Source organism: Macaca nemestrina, chromosome 5 (assembly GCF_043159975.1).
Source record: "Macaca nemestrina isolate mMacNem1 chromosome 5, mMacNem.hap1, whole genome shotgun sequence".
Classification (NCBI taxonomy): domain Eukaryota; kingdom Metazoa; phylum Chordata; class Mammalia; order Primates; family Cercopithecidae; genus Macaca; species Macaca nemestrina.
In genome coordinates, this window is record NC_092129.1 from 41,155,055 (window position 1) to 41,170,430 (window position 15,376).

Consider the following 15,376-nt stretch of genomic DNA (forward strand, 5'->3'; position numbering starts at 1 on the left):
TTGTTCCCTCAAGTTACTATGGCACCAACTTCCTGACAGGGCTGTTTTGTGGCTCACAGTAACATAAAAGCACTTAGCATAGTGCCATGTACATCACAGGGATTCAATAAATGCAGATAATGATAGCCTTTACGATAATAATTCCTGTCCTACTGCCACACAGAGTGATACGGTTTGGCTCTGTGTTCCCACCCAAATCTCATCTTGAATTGTACTCCCATAATTCCCACGTGTTGTGGGAGGGACCCTGTGGGACATAATTTGAATTGTGGGAGTAGTTTCCCCCATATTGTTTTTGTGGTAGTGAATAAGTCTCACGAAATCTGAAGGTTTTATCAGGAGTTTCCACTTTTGCATCTTCCTCATTTTCTCTTGCTGCCACCATGTAAGAAGTGCCTTTCAACTCCTGCCATGATTCTGAGGCCTCCCCAGCCATGTGGAACTTTAAGTCCAATTAAACCTCTTTTTCTTCCCAGTATCAGGTATGTCTTTACCAGCAGTGGGAAGACAGACTAATACATAGAGCATGCAACTAACAGGAAGAAACTCAGGTAGAACTGAACTCAGTGCACTCATGGGTTGTGCGTAACACTCCACATGCCCCTGTCATCACATTCAACAATCTAGAGTCCAGCCTGATACCTCTGAAGAGGCTTACTTCTGTATCAGGGGAGCACCTATTTCACTGCTGTATGAGAGAAAAGAAAAGGTGACATTCAGAGACTAGAGCAATATTATCACTTAACCTCCGAAACATACAGACCTGCTGTCTCAGTTTCATACTAAGATATGGAAGGATTATGGGTAACACTGGCTACCAGAATAGCCAGCAATATAATGAAGAATCAGAAAATGAAAAGTGATGAGAACATCTGAGTTTGGGTCTTGAGTTTGCTACTAATTCTGTGTGATCTTGGGAAAATTAGCCAAATTCTCCTACTTCTACATTAGAAAGAGTATACAAAATGATCTCCAAGATCTCTTCCAATTAATTCCCATGACTTGATTTTTTTGTTTTTACCTTTGAGGACATGTGTGGGATTACAATTAGATTCCTTTTCTTTTTCTTTTTTTGTGAGACAGGGTCTTGCTCTGTAACTCAGGCTGAAGTACAATGGCATAGTAATGGCTCACTGCAGCCTTGACCTCCCAGTCTCAAGTGATCCTGCAGCCTCAGCTCCTGAGTAGCTGGGACTACAGGCATGAGCTACCATGTCTGGCTCGTTTTCTTTTATTCCTTGTAGAGACAGAGTCTTGCTGTGTTGTCAGGCTGGTCTCAAACTCCTGGGCTCAAGTGATCCTCCTGCCTTAGCCTCCCAAAGTGCTGGGATTATAGGCATGAGCCACTGTGCCTGGTCCAGTTTCGTTTTGTTTTGATTTTGAGTGTTAAAATTTTAACCTTTATGCTTTATCTCAATAACTGTTGTGATTACTTATATTCAAATAAAAGTCATTTTCATATTATATGCTGACTGAATATATGTGCTGAATAATAATTCTTTTTAAAAAGGAATCTAATGGCTTAACCTACGCTCATCAATTTTAGAAGGAAGTTGTAAAATAAAAAAACAACATCTAAAGATGGAAAGTACAAACATTTTATAGGTCTTAGAGCATTTTTGTAGGAAATACTAATTAGTTTTATTTAATAGTCAAGAAACAAGAATGAAAATGTAATCATTAATAGAGTGGAAAAGTTTACCACACCTTTCAAATTGTTAAAGATAATCATGGAATGAATGGTACTTACATCAAATCAACCCCTACCTCTATACTACCAGCCCTGCCCCTCCTATAAAAAGGTTTTTCTTTTCTTTTTTTTTTTTTTTTGAGACGAGTCTCACTCTGTCACCCAGGCTGGAGTGCAGTGGCTCCATCTCAGCTCACTGCAAGCTCCGCCTCCCGGGTTCACGCCATTCTCCTGCCTCAGCCTCCCGAGTAGCTGGGACCACAGGCGCCTGCCACCATGCCCAGCTAATTTTTTGTACTTTTAGTAGAGACAGGGTCTGACTCTGTTAGCCAGGATGGTCTCGACCTCCTGACCTTGTGATCCGCCTGCCTCAGCCTCCCAAAGTGCTGTGATTACAGGTGTGAGCCTCCACGCCTGGCCAAAAGGTTTTTCTTTTTTTAAAAAAGGGGGAAAAAGACCAGGTGTGGTGGCTCACGCCTGTAATCCCAGCACTTTGGGAGGCCGAGGTGGGTGGATCATGAGGTCAGGAGATCAAAACCATCCTGGCTAATACGGTAAAACCCCGTCTCTACTAAAAATACAAAAAATTAGCCAGGTGTGGTGGTGGGCGCCTGTAGTCCCAACTACTAGGGAGGCTGAGGCCGGAGAATTGCTTGAACCTGGGAGGTGGAGGTTGCAGTGAGCCAAGATCATGCTACTGCACTCCAGCCTGGGCAGCCTGGGCAACAGGGCGAGACTGTCTCAAAAAAAAAAAAAAAAAAAAAAAAAAAAAAAAAAAAGGGGAAACAAAGTTTAAAAAAAAAAGCTAGATGGACTAAAATCAAGCCTATTAAGACTTTCAGAATGTCTTAAAAACAAACATACCCAGCTATATTGTTTAAAAGAAACAAAACTAAAATAAAATGTCAAATAACACGCAAAAATAATGATCAAATGGCTATCCAGCAAATCAAAACACAAATGGGAACTGTGGGAATATTACTTCCAGAAAAAATAGAACTGAAGATCAAATGAGGAAAAAGACCCAAAGAAGTGAAATGATGCTTCCAAGATCATCACATGGTCTGAAAGAAACAGCTGGGATTTTCATTCAGCTCTGACTCTAAAACTTGTACTCAGTTACTCTACAATATTGCCTCTATATTCACTTCTGCATGCTTCAAATTTCCACCTGAATTTCTCGGTCAGATCCATCATATAATCTTATTTACTATCTGCACATTCTTCCCTGCTCCAAACTGGAACTTGCTCTGTCTTCTGTATTCTGACAGTAGATTCCTGAGACCAAATGGTCTACAAAGTTAGTCACTTCAAGTCTTCCACAATGTCTCCCTCATGGATGGTGCACCCTAACTCAACACATCCATATAAGTGGCCCCATCAATTGTTACATCAGAATGATCTCTCAGCTCGGTACGGTAGCTCACCCCTGTAATCCTAGTACTTTGGGAGGCTAAGGTGGGAGGGCTGCTTGAGCTCAGGAGTTTGAGACTAGCATGGCAACATAGCAAGACCCCCATCTCCACAAAAAAGAAAAAAAATTATCTGGACTTGTTGGCACATGCCTGTAGTCCCAGGTACATGGGAGGTTGAGGCAGAAGGGTCCCTTCAGCCCAAGAGTTTGAGGCTGCAGTGAGCTATGATTGCACCACTGCACTCCATCCTGGATGACAGAATGAAACCCTGTCTCTAACGTGAAAAAAACGGAAAAACATAGAATGATCGCTTGAATCTGTTGTAGCCTCTCCAATCTTTTTACTACTACTTTAAACTCTCATTCCTTTCTCACTTCTCATTTTTAGTCTTCAACCACTTCAAATCCATTAGTCTCACGGATACTTTCCTCAAGAAACAGACCTGAAGTCATTGTCGTGCTTGAAAACGTGTTAGTTCTCCTACTGTTCCCTGTCCAACCCCTTGGATTGACCATAGGATCATGCACCTTCACACACACCTCCTTCCACCTGGCAAACTTTTGTCTTTCAAGTCCTAGCTCAGAAGCTCCTTCCTCTGAGGAGCCTTTCCTGATGACCACAGCACAGGAGCCCCAGCTGCTAGGTGGATTCAGACTCCCTCATAGCACTTACACTCCAGATGATAGCTACTCTGCTTTTATGTGTTCGTGAATTCTTCCCTATACCCACAATGTCTAGTTTAGCAGATGGTTAAAGTATGCTTGAATAAATGAATTAAAGAGTTAAAGGACAGAGTGATCTCCAAACACAGTGATTCACAATGGGCTTTAGTGATAACTCAAAGCCTTCTCAACTTGTCATTAAAAGCATTCAGTGGAGAGCTGCCTGATAAGAAGTGTGACCTTGGAGGATCCCCACAACACCGTGCTCCTGCACGGAGGGTCCTTCCCATTCTGCCCTGTCCCTGTACACAGTGGTGGGCTAACGGGATTGAGGTGCTAGAATAGTAGTTACACAGGTGGAGATTAAGAGCTTTTCTTATATGTAGGCTGAATGACTTTTGAGGTAAGAAAGGACTTACTATCTCAGGGTTAGACTTAAAGGAATGTTAGCCTTCACTAAAATAATGGACTTTTGCTAAATAGGGCAATGGTTGTCCTTGGAATCTTTCTGTTACTGTCTTAACCCTAAGTACTTTCACTCCTCAAAGAATGTTGCCATTCTCTTCACCTGGGGCTGTCCTACTTAGCCCCACCCTAATGGACGAGGAGGCACAGACGTACCCCACCTCTCTCTGCTACGCCTTAGGCTTCTCTAAGTCCAGGAATCTAAGTCAGTATTTGTGGAATCATATGACCTGCCATCCTCATCTTTATCACCATCATCATCATGGTGAGATGTCGTCAGCTCTTGCTTCATGCTGACGCAAGTGATTTATAGGTATTGTCTTTGCAGCCACTCTATGAGGCTGACACTGCTATTCAACTTATTTTATTATGAGAAGTCTGAGAGATACAGAGGAGCGAAGTAACCTGCCCGATGTCTCACAACAAATAAGTGATGGAGTTGGCATTCAAACTCTGGATTGTCTGACTCCAGAAGCAAACAATGAGCCATTATGCTAAAAGGCATGAATTGGAACACTTTCCAAAGACCACAGGTCCTTCTCTATACTAGCAAGAAAGAGCTGGGCATCCAAATGTGAAGGTCCTGATCTTCTGATGCCACTCTTAGCCTCTACCGTCATCTGTTTACAAGACCCCTTACTTTTCAGGTTTTAAGATCTTTTTATCTTCACTCTTAAAGGCAAAGTAATTTGGGGAGAAAAAAATAATGGCTGTTTTGTCATAATGACTCATTTTATGTTCAGGCTTCAGTTTCTGCTTACCTAATCCATGCAGCAACCAGCATTTATTCTTTCCAGTCCTGAGCCTGACTCATGATACAGCTACTCTGGTATGTGCTAACATCCATATTCCTCTCACTAAGATGCATTTAGGTTGCTCAGCTGGTAATAACCTGCCTGACAGCCTCACGAGTTTTTGTACACTACATTCACTAAGTGACAATTTTAGGCGATGCAGATGCTGAGACTGGTGACAGATATGCCGAAGTTTATCCATTAGATATTTGGATTAGAAAGATTACTTCCCTAAAGCCTCCTCTGACCCCTTTTTTTCCTGGACAGTCTCTAAAGAGGAAAGTCCCTTGTTAAAACCAAAAACCATCTGAATCAAGTAATGTGAAGAATGAAATCAGGGGGAGTTTCACTCCCAACTCTAACCAAGAGTACAGCATTATTATTTACTAATTATTACTAACTTGTTATCAGCATTTTTGGGATGAACATTCTAAACCAGGTTGAAATAACCATTTATCTCTTGACCACACTCTTATTAGTACTGCCGTCACTCACTGAGTTGACAACACACTGAGACGAGAGAGGGAAAAAAAGAAGCACAGCAAGAAAGCTATGATTAGGAGGCAAAAGAAGCCCGATGAATTTATCTAGAAAAAAAAAAAAAAAAAAGCCCCTCACACGTAATTTAACCAAAGTTTGTTCAAAGGTTAAAACTCTTTTTATATTGTCTTATTCTTTCTAAAATATTGCATTATGATATATCTTAGCTTTGAACTTAGCTACAAAACCCAATATAAATGAAATTGTAGATTTGTAAGCTGACATTTTTCTTCAAGAGCTATGTCAGTCCATCATACATTCTCTGTCATGATTTTATAGAATCTCTGAAAGTACCAATTAGGAATTTGACTCTATTCATCTAAAAATTTTGGTTTCAGAAAAAGACTAAATAATTACATGTTTACTGAGTGCCTAACATGTTCCAAGACACTTAAACAAAACTTAAGCACAATCAATGCTCCAAACTTACTTGTTATTATCTTGAAAAAGGGAAGCTCTGTGTCTCCCCAAGCGTAGAGTAGTTTGTCTGCTACACAGTTCTTAAATATTCTCTTGAACTTTCTTGTCGACATATTGTAGAACTATTAGTTTTATAATATATGAAGATGAAAATTTAAGGCAAATCATAATAGATTATCCGCAGATAATAGGATAGATCCATAGGAAAATTTAAGGACTATGCTAATAGATTATCTCTGTATTCTTGTTCACCTGAGAAAATGATTACTAATAAGAATTTAACATCTGTTTGACTGAACTATCGTAAGGGCAGGTATTACATGATAATTTAGTAATGTTTTAACTGATTTGCAATACCTCCTGCATTAATCTCCACTTAACATTAAACAAACAATTGTTGGACACTGACTATGTGCCAAGCTGTTCTAGATACTAAGCTACAGAAATGAAAAAAAAAAAGACACAAATCCTTTCCCTTCCAGAGCTTATGTTCCAGGGGTGCTGACAGATAATCAACAAATAAGTAAAATATCCACATGCTTAGATGTTGACAGAACTAGGGAGAAAAATAAAGAAGGTTTGGTTGGAGGGAGCTGAAAATTTGAGTAAGATGGTAGGAGAAGACTTCACTGAGAAGGTGGCATTTAATGAAATCTGTAGGAGGAGAGGGAATGAACTATGTGGATTTCTCAGGAAAAACACTCCAGGTGGAGTGCATTTGGCTGTTGTGTTTAAGAAACAGCAAGAAGCCAGCATGGCTGGAGGAGAGAGGGCAAAGGAGAGGACGTTAGCAGGTAGCAGGGCTGAGCCATGGTAAGGGTTCTGACTTCTACTATACGTGAGATGGAAAGAGTTGGAAGGTCTGGAGCAGAGTCAGGCCTGGCAGGCCATATTGCAACTGGGTCACTCTGGCTGCTGTGTTAACAGACTCTGTGGGAGGAGGAGGAAATGAGGACACCGGTTGGAAGCCTATCGCAGAATCCACGTGAAAGATCTAGCTGTCTTGGGCCAAGGTGGCAGCAGTGGTGGTTGTGAGAAGTAGTTACGTTCTGGGTATGTTCTGAGGGTACAGCAAAGAGTATTTGCTGATGGATTGGTTATGGGATGTGTGGGAAATTTCAGCTAAGATGCTAGGTAATCTTGTTTGATTTTCTATTATCTTACTCCTTGCTTGGAATATAAATTCCAGGAGGTTAGAAAATTTATTCTTTTCACTTCAATACTCCAGAATCCCCAGTTCAATACTATCTACGCATTAAATATTACTGAATTAACACATAAAATCACACAAAGGGAGGGGGGATTAGTTTTATTTTAAGCTCTCTGAATAAAAAATTTATATTGTTGCATAAATTCTATATACTCTGATTCTAGTAATGGTTTCTGAAGAGAAATCGGTAACCAGGATCGATTCTAAGTTCATAAAGACAGAATTACTCTTAATGGACTCAAATGATAGTAACTGATCAATGCCATAAAGTTTTCTCAAAGCAGATCTCAGAATCTGCTCCAACACTTACATTTTAACCTCTGTTGAACGGGAGTCAACATAGCACCTATGCATCTTATGAATACCTCTATAAGGAAGGAGAATAACTCTTTCTCCATGACAACTGGATACCTGTCCAGCTCCTGAAACTTCTGAAAACTCCATCACCCATAAATAAAGCACAAGGATCTCTCTCTACTTAACAGCATCACCACTAGTGGAGGAATTTTAACATGGACTGTGGTGATCCTGTACATACTAAAATCATGCTTAAAAAGCTAACAGGGGCTGGGTGTGGTGGCTCACATCTGTAATCCCAGGACTTTGGGAGGTCAAGGCGGGCAAATCCCTTGAGGCCAGGAAAATCAGACCAGCCTGACCAATGTGGCAAAATCCCATCTCTACTAAAAATACAAAAATTAGCTGGGCGTGGTAGCACATGACTGTAATCCCAGCTACTTGGGAGGCTGAGGCATGAGAATTGCTTGAACCTGGAAGATGGAAGTTGCAGTGAGCCGAGATCACGCCACTGCACTCCTGGCTAGGTGACGGAGCAAGACTGTATCAAAAAACAAACAAACAACAACAACAAAAAAGGGTAATAGGGCAGAAAAACAAAAGGGTCCTATTAACTATTCCATTTTTCTGAGATCCTCTCCATTACTTCCTTTGGCTAACTCATCAAAATGTATTCTAAAAATACAGCAAGTGACATTCTATTAAATAACTTACATTGCCAATTATGGCAGACTCACACAATAAAAAGCACAACCACTGTGCTAATTTGTTACTAAATGGGATTATACAGAGTGGAATGTTTAGAACACTGCCTGGCCCATAGTTAGTGCTCAATAAATACTGTTTATCATTATTGTGATTATTTCACTGAAGATTATAGAGTAAGGAAAATCGGCAAATATTTATTATGTGTTTGTTTTACACTTAGCACTGTGCCATGTGTTGGGATACAAAGAATTAGAGACCACAGTCATATTCTTTGGAAGCTTAAAATACATACAACCAGAGATAGAAAATCTAAATAGATAAAAATTCAGTAGTGTATAAAACAGCAGTAGAATGTGAACTAAAATGTGATAGTTATACAAGATATAGTATATAGTGAAAAGATGATACATTTCCAAAAGGAGATTTCCTAGGAAGCCCTTAAAAGAGAAGGACTGGCACTAATTGTGACACAGTGCTAGGAGTATAAAGAACAACAGGGCAGTAAATGTATTAGCCCGAACTAGGATAACGGCAGAGGCAGCTGATATAATGGCATAGACTCTTATCTGAAATAAGAGTCTGCTAGATTTCTGACTAGATGGATTCAGGGTTAGAGTATGTCAACTTCTACCTACCTACTAGGCTAGTTAATAGTAGATAGTTGAAGCTCCAGTTAGAGAACTAGGCTGAGTCCAGACTGACCACTGGGTGGCTACAAGTGGCCCAATATGCCAGGATGGAGACTAGTCAGTGGACAGTATTGGGCCAGTCAAGGAAGAGAGAATGTTTTATTCTGCAAAAGATCTAATAGCTAAGCTGCTAGCAGAAAGAACCTAGGGTCTCTAGCAGAAGCATCAAAAATGACTGAAATAATGTCTTGGGGCCAAAAAAAAAAAAAAAAAAAATTGGTGCAATTAATTGGGACACAGAAATTACCAGGATGAGTCAGTTTTGGAATGAAAGAAAATGAACAATTTAGTTGTACAGAAGTAGAGTTTCGAGAAACAGGCAGGCATCTACTGCCTTACGAGTAGCTGGAAATGTGGAATCCATATTTAAAGAGGAGAGTGAACCTGTGAGAACAAATGAGATTCACCACCCCACCCTTGGAAAACACAAAATTAAATCTTAGACAAGAGATAGTGAAAAAGATGCAGAAGTCAAGAGACAGAATTTGAGGGGATAGAATCAGATGGAATAGGGTGGTTAGAGACTTTTCCACGAAGAAAAATAAAGCTTTCAGAGTACAAGTGCCCAACGAAACTGACAGAATAATCTCATACATGAAGAATTATGCCTGATTTTGTGAAAAATTGAAGGATAATGCAGAAAGAGCAGGCCACATGACATAATCCTACTATAAAAGCATCAAGGCATGACTCAGAGATTTAACCCACAGAAAATTATTAATAGGTCCTTTCTGTTTGCAAAATAGTACAAACATGCCATACCACCAATAACAAAATAATCAGACCTTTATTCTCCCTCTCTCTACTTTGCTTTTTAAAATATGTGGATTAAAACAATCTCTAATGATTTCAATGTTAACTTCAACCTACATCCAACAGTAAATAACCAATCTCACTGGCTATTCATTTTAACTGTGCTTTGCCAGCATTTGTGGAATGGTGTGCAATTTTTTTAACTTGAAAACTTAAAAGTTTGAAAGTCAGTAAGAGTTGACATTACCAACTGTTTTTTTTTTTTAATTAAGCACAGTTCAAAGATTTCCTTAATATTAAGTGGCAGCTTTTAAACTTTTTTCCTTTAAAAAAAAATTTCCACTGCTGTCATAGCTTCTGTTAAAGCACAGTTTATAGATAGTTGATCAGGTGTGCCCGTTGATATTTTTTTGGTACTGAAGTTGTTTTTTTTTACAGTATTAAAACTTTTTTTATTTGAATAAGTGGGGAGAAGAGAAATATATTTCAGCACTTAGATATACAAATTATTTCCAAAACAGTTTAACACTCAACTAGTCGGTTCTATCAAAATCAGTTTTCCCTGGAACAAGCATTGTTCCCAGCTACAAGCGATCCTCATTTCGCGTGGTACTGTGGGACCATAAAACGGCCCTGAAATCTTAATAATCAATGGGGAAAATGATTGCTCCATGACCTTTAAGATTCTGTTAAAATATTAAAAATTCTTAAGATCAGTTATAAATGTAGGGAAAAAATGCAAAAATGTTTAAAAATATTTAGTACACTGTAATTTAAAACATTAGAAATAGAACTAAAGTGGTTTATTTCATTGTAAAAACGAAGTAGTTTGAATAGGGCTTGCCTTTTTTTCTGGCAAGTAACTTATGATACTGAGGGAGCATCTTTTATGTTCACGGCAATCATACTTCTTTTAAGTTTGGGTCAGCTTCCACCCTTTTATTGCTTGTGCTTTCAGTGTTGTGATATATTTCTATATTCACATTAAATATCCTTTAATGTAAAGTTTTGTTTTTTTTTTTAACCATCACTTCCTCTGGGACACATTTGTCTTTATTGCAACCACGTTTCTTATTTGTGTTGATAAGTTTGCCTTCATTAAGCTCCTATGAATGCACAGCAGAAAGAACAATATTCCCATGGTCAGTGACTTCTACAAATTCATTTATGTTTGATTAAAATTTCACTTCCAGTGTTATCATTTTTCATTGCTTTGCTGCACTTTCATCTTTGTTGGCCAGTTCTTTTGAGTGTTCACTTCTATAAAATGTCAAGTGGATGACAAAGAGACAGCATAACTACGTGCTCTGCTGTAAGTGAACTGAATAACAGATACACAGGGACAAACCACTGGAAGAATCTGAAAGTAGTCAACATGACTGGTCATTAATCATGAAGTATATCTGTTATTTACATAGCGATTTGTAGACTGAAGAACTAGCAGAGAAGTTTGTACTTCATGTAATTACTCAGAGTTATACTGTGCTAACTAAAATTTTAACCTAGATTTTAACAACAGTTTCCTTACCAGTTTCCTTTCCTTCCTGTTAAGGAAACTGGTGTTTAAACTAAATCTGGGTCACTGAAATTTGTGCCCAAGGGAAACATGCAAATAGAGGACTGCCTACACCCTACTTGTTTATATTGATCCAGACAGGCTTAATAGGCTGAAAAATAGCCTATCTGAATTTATATCAAATAGTGAATCTTAAAGCACCCAAGATGAAAAATTAGGGTACACTGAGGTGGTTTTAAAATCTTTGTCATATGACAATCAAGCTTAAAATGTATCTTAGAGTAACAGAATTTTAGAAATAATGACCTTTAAAGGCCCCATAGTTTGGTACCACAGATTATCCAGCATGTTTATTATGAATTATTTCTCCTCCTTCAATTTCAATTTGCTCATACAGCCACTTGCGGTAACAGCGGCATTCAGCTCCACATTTGGTAGAACCACAGGCAGGACAAGCATAGAAACATCCTAAGCAATCTTCATCGAGGCAGTCACAGAGGTCCATCCCACTAAAAATCAGGAGACCTTGGCTATCACAGACCTTACTCTTTGCTGTTATCACTTGTCTGTCTGAACTAGCGGTTGCATTTTTTGTAAGCCTTCTTTTTTCTCTTTTACCAGTTTCTGGAGCAAATCCAGTTTGCCTCCCTGGATTTGTAAATTGTAGTGACCTCAAAGCTTTAGCAGTTCTTCCATCTGACTCAGGTTTCCTTTTCTGGCGGTCTTCAGTATCAACATCCACACTTCCATTGATTATCTGTGTGCATTTTGGACAAAGCTTCCAACCAGGTACAAGCTGTCTTCCGAATTCTGCACTCAGAAAAGTGGCATCATCTAAGTCAATTATGTGCAAATTTTTTTTGGCTAATTTTTTGTGTATGTTAAATGGGTCATAACATGACTTCTGTAAATCCTCAAATCTGTCAATGTAAATTTTTACATGATGAAAGCAAATTGCATTGTTCCCAGAAAGTGTCATTCCAGTTCTAAGTTGAAGTAAAAGCATATCATTTGATGACAATTCTTGCAAAGTCTTAAAACCTGTGTGACGAGTATAGTAGGTTTTATGGCACTCATTTGTAGTACGAAGCTGGACTTCAACTGAACATGGATCCATCATTCTTGATTCTAGCAAATTTTCCCTGTTTTATTTTGTCTAGAGATCTAGGTCATGGGCTGATCACCCAAAGTCCTATAATAGACATTTAATAATCAAACACAAGCATTCCCTGGAAAGTCAGAACTTCACGAGAACACCTTAGCTTTAGTTCTCCTCCGCCCAGCTTCGGGCAGGATCCGCGTCCACACAGGACACACTCGACCGCCCGCTTCCCAGCCAGTCCCCACGCTACCACTGGTACTGAAGATTTTTTAGAAATCACCCTCACGTACTCTAAGGCACAGCTGAAATTAGATTTTTAAATGGCTCTTTTACAAATGTATATAATATATGCATGTATATTTGCATATATGCTCATTTCTGTATTTATGAAGATTGAAGGCAGCCTCTCAAGACTTAGTTCCAACTATGATGGTTAAAATGGAAAAAAAAATAGGCAAAAAGGCACTGCTCTAAAATGTAAAGAAAATAAAATTAATGCAAAGAAAAAAATTAGAATGGATATATTTTCCTTAAAATTATGACTCTGACAATTGAAAAAATAAATGAGATCGAATTTTTAAAAATTATGATATTTAACATGGCAGGGGTAAGAATAAAGAGAAAAATGCCAGGTGTGGTGACCTGAGTCTGCAGTGCCAGCTACTAAAGAGGCTGAGGATCACTGGAGCCAAGGAGGTCGAGGCTGTAGTGCACTGTAATCACACCTGTGAACAGCTATTGCACTCCAGCCAGGGCAACATAACAAGATCCCATTTCAAAGAGAGAGAGGGAGAGAAGACAGAAACTATGTATATCACATATTGGCTCACCAAAAAAGTTAAGCTGTAATAGAATAATACAATCATCTAAATATAATATAATATATATATAACATATAACCATATAATAATCTGAAAAGCATGTTGGGTCTCTCAGCAAATGCCTTTTTCCCACCTGTTCTTGGATATTGTTCTATAATGCCTGCTTTTCTATCCCTTTGAATGGCTCCTTTCATCCTTTAGTTGGGAACTTGGGTGGCACCTCGCAGAGCCAGGCTGGGGTAGGCACTTCTACAGGCTCTCAGTGCCCCTGGCGCATACCCATTCACAGTGGATGCACTGCACTGTGATGTTAATAGTTGCTATTTGTTCATCTGCCTTCCACTAGACTACACCTAGCTCTAGAGGGTTGGGTGTCAACCTTTATTCATCTTTTTGTCATCTTTTAAATACAATATATGGCACATACAGTGTTTGAATATATAAACTAATGAGTCATGTCCTGTGTTATCAATATGAATTGAAATATAGCATTACATCTTAAGAGAAAATCTAGTCACTCAATATACAAAGGTAGGCAACTTTTAGGGAGAACTGCAAGCTCAAAGCTATAAGTCTTACACCTCTATAGTATAAGTCATTTTTGTTTCACCAGTAGCATATTCATGCTTTCCACAAAAAACTAATGCTTGGTTTTGTAAGATAAAGAAACCCAAATGGAAAGGTGTGAGTTAAGTATGGAAAAGCTAATTCACAATGTGATTTAAATCATAAAGGAATGATCTCCTGACCTATGGAACTCCTTCTATTCAAGCAGATATGAATCCACACTATAACTAAAGAGATCTCCAAGTGTGAGACCTGATGGGATAGAGGGGGAAAAGGACACACGCATGGATTTGAAAACAGAGTGTAAATAGCAGCCACCCTAAAACAGTAGTCAGTTTCTTATTTTTACTCATCTTCTAGTTTCAGCAGCTCTGCCTTCATCCTCTCTCAGTTCTGGTTTGCTTGTCAAAGCAACCTTACTGGAGAGCAATGGGCATATTCACAGGAGGAAGAGCCCACTGGTGACTGTCTGGTGACCACAGACAGCCTGCTCCCCAAGAACCTACCTGCCTGCAGGGAACCTGTCAGGCCAGGGAGGAAATTCTAGGCACAGAAAAACAGCAGAGTATGTTCACTTCCAGTAAGCCACTGAAATCTGTGCCTAAAAAACCTCAGAAGCAAAATAAATGACCTCATATGGCCATTATGGCAAGGGACAGAAACAAGTCTGAGTTGAAAGAATGTAAACAATAGCAAAAGACTTTTGAAAACCAACTTCCAGTACATTTCACAAATTTGGGCTTTGGAATAAGAATAATAAAGAGATGAGATACAGGGGCTGAGTCCCCAGTTGAAACATTAACTCTTACAAAACGCAGTACAACTTTAAGAAGTTACAGGTCATCTGCTGGGAAAAATTTGATACCCTGTCAGTCTAGTTTTAGAATACCCAGGCACTCTGTACACACACATGCTGACCAGGCATTTAATCTTTTCAAGGTACATTGTTCATGTAATTTCAAGAGAGTAACCTGTTTTAGCAAGTTTACATAAATGGACATCAAAGTAAAGGAGGGGTTGGCACCTGCTTCCTTGCCCAGTATTCTAGAAGACAATGACTGTACAATCTCTAAGTGCTCTAGTCTCAGCTTCCTGCAAAGATAGTCCTGTGATCCAGGTTCCAGTGATTATATGACAAATATTGCAGTTGCTAACCTTTCACAAGGTCCTTAGGTAATAAGAGAAAAATCAGACACCTCAGCACATGCTTTCCTGGCAGCAGCCTGGTAGCATCTGTCTGTAAGTTCAATGGCAGCATAATTTTAACAGAGAAGGCAGTTAAGTGCCCTGGCAGTGTATAATCTCATAACTTTTCATGTAAAAAAGAACCATATGTTTACTGTCCTTGCATTTTCTCGGTAGTAAAATGTAAGCTGTACTATCACTCCACTCGTATATACTTTTCCTCCAGTGCCACATTAAACTGTGATTGATTGCAAAAAAAAAAAAAAAAAAAAAAATTACCTGAATCCTCAGGCTAGCATTTATTGTTACTTAAAACTTAGCCCTATGTTTATATTGTATCATCAAATCCTAAATTCTGCTTCATAATCCACCTGCAAAATTCATAAAGGTATGCAAGAGACCGTGGTATTATAGTGACATCCATTCAAATCCGGGCCATGGACACAGGGCCTGGGGTACCTAGCTGTTTCTCCCGTTCCTCACGTCGCTCCCGGGCCAGCCGCTGCCGGTCATCAACACGTAACACAGGCGGAGGGTCTGAA

General features: G+C 39.1%; 1 protein-coding gene and 1 pseudogene across 18 annotated transcripts in view; both read right to left on the minus strand.

Moving 5' to 3' along the window:
- LOC105465673 (microtubule associated protein 7) overlaps positions 1 to 15,376 on the minus strand; it is a 215,723-nt gene that overhangs the window by 59,094 nt on the left and 141,253 nt on the right. For all 18 annotated transcript variants that reach the window (XM_011714243.3, XM_071096512.1, XM_011714248.3 and 15 more), the window contains one exon: positions 15,294 to 15,371. In XM_011714243.3, the coding sequence (XP_011712545.2) occupies positions 15,294 to 15,371 (78 nt within the window). The remainder of the gene's footprint in view (positions 1 to 15,293; positions 15,372 to 15,376) is intronic.
- On the minus strand, positions 2,476 to 14,100 carry LOC105465672 (ARL14 effector protein pseudogene; annotated as a pseudogene).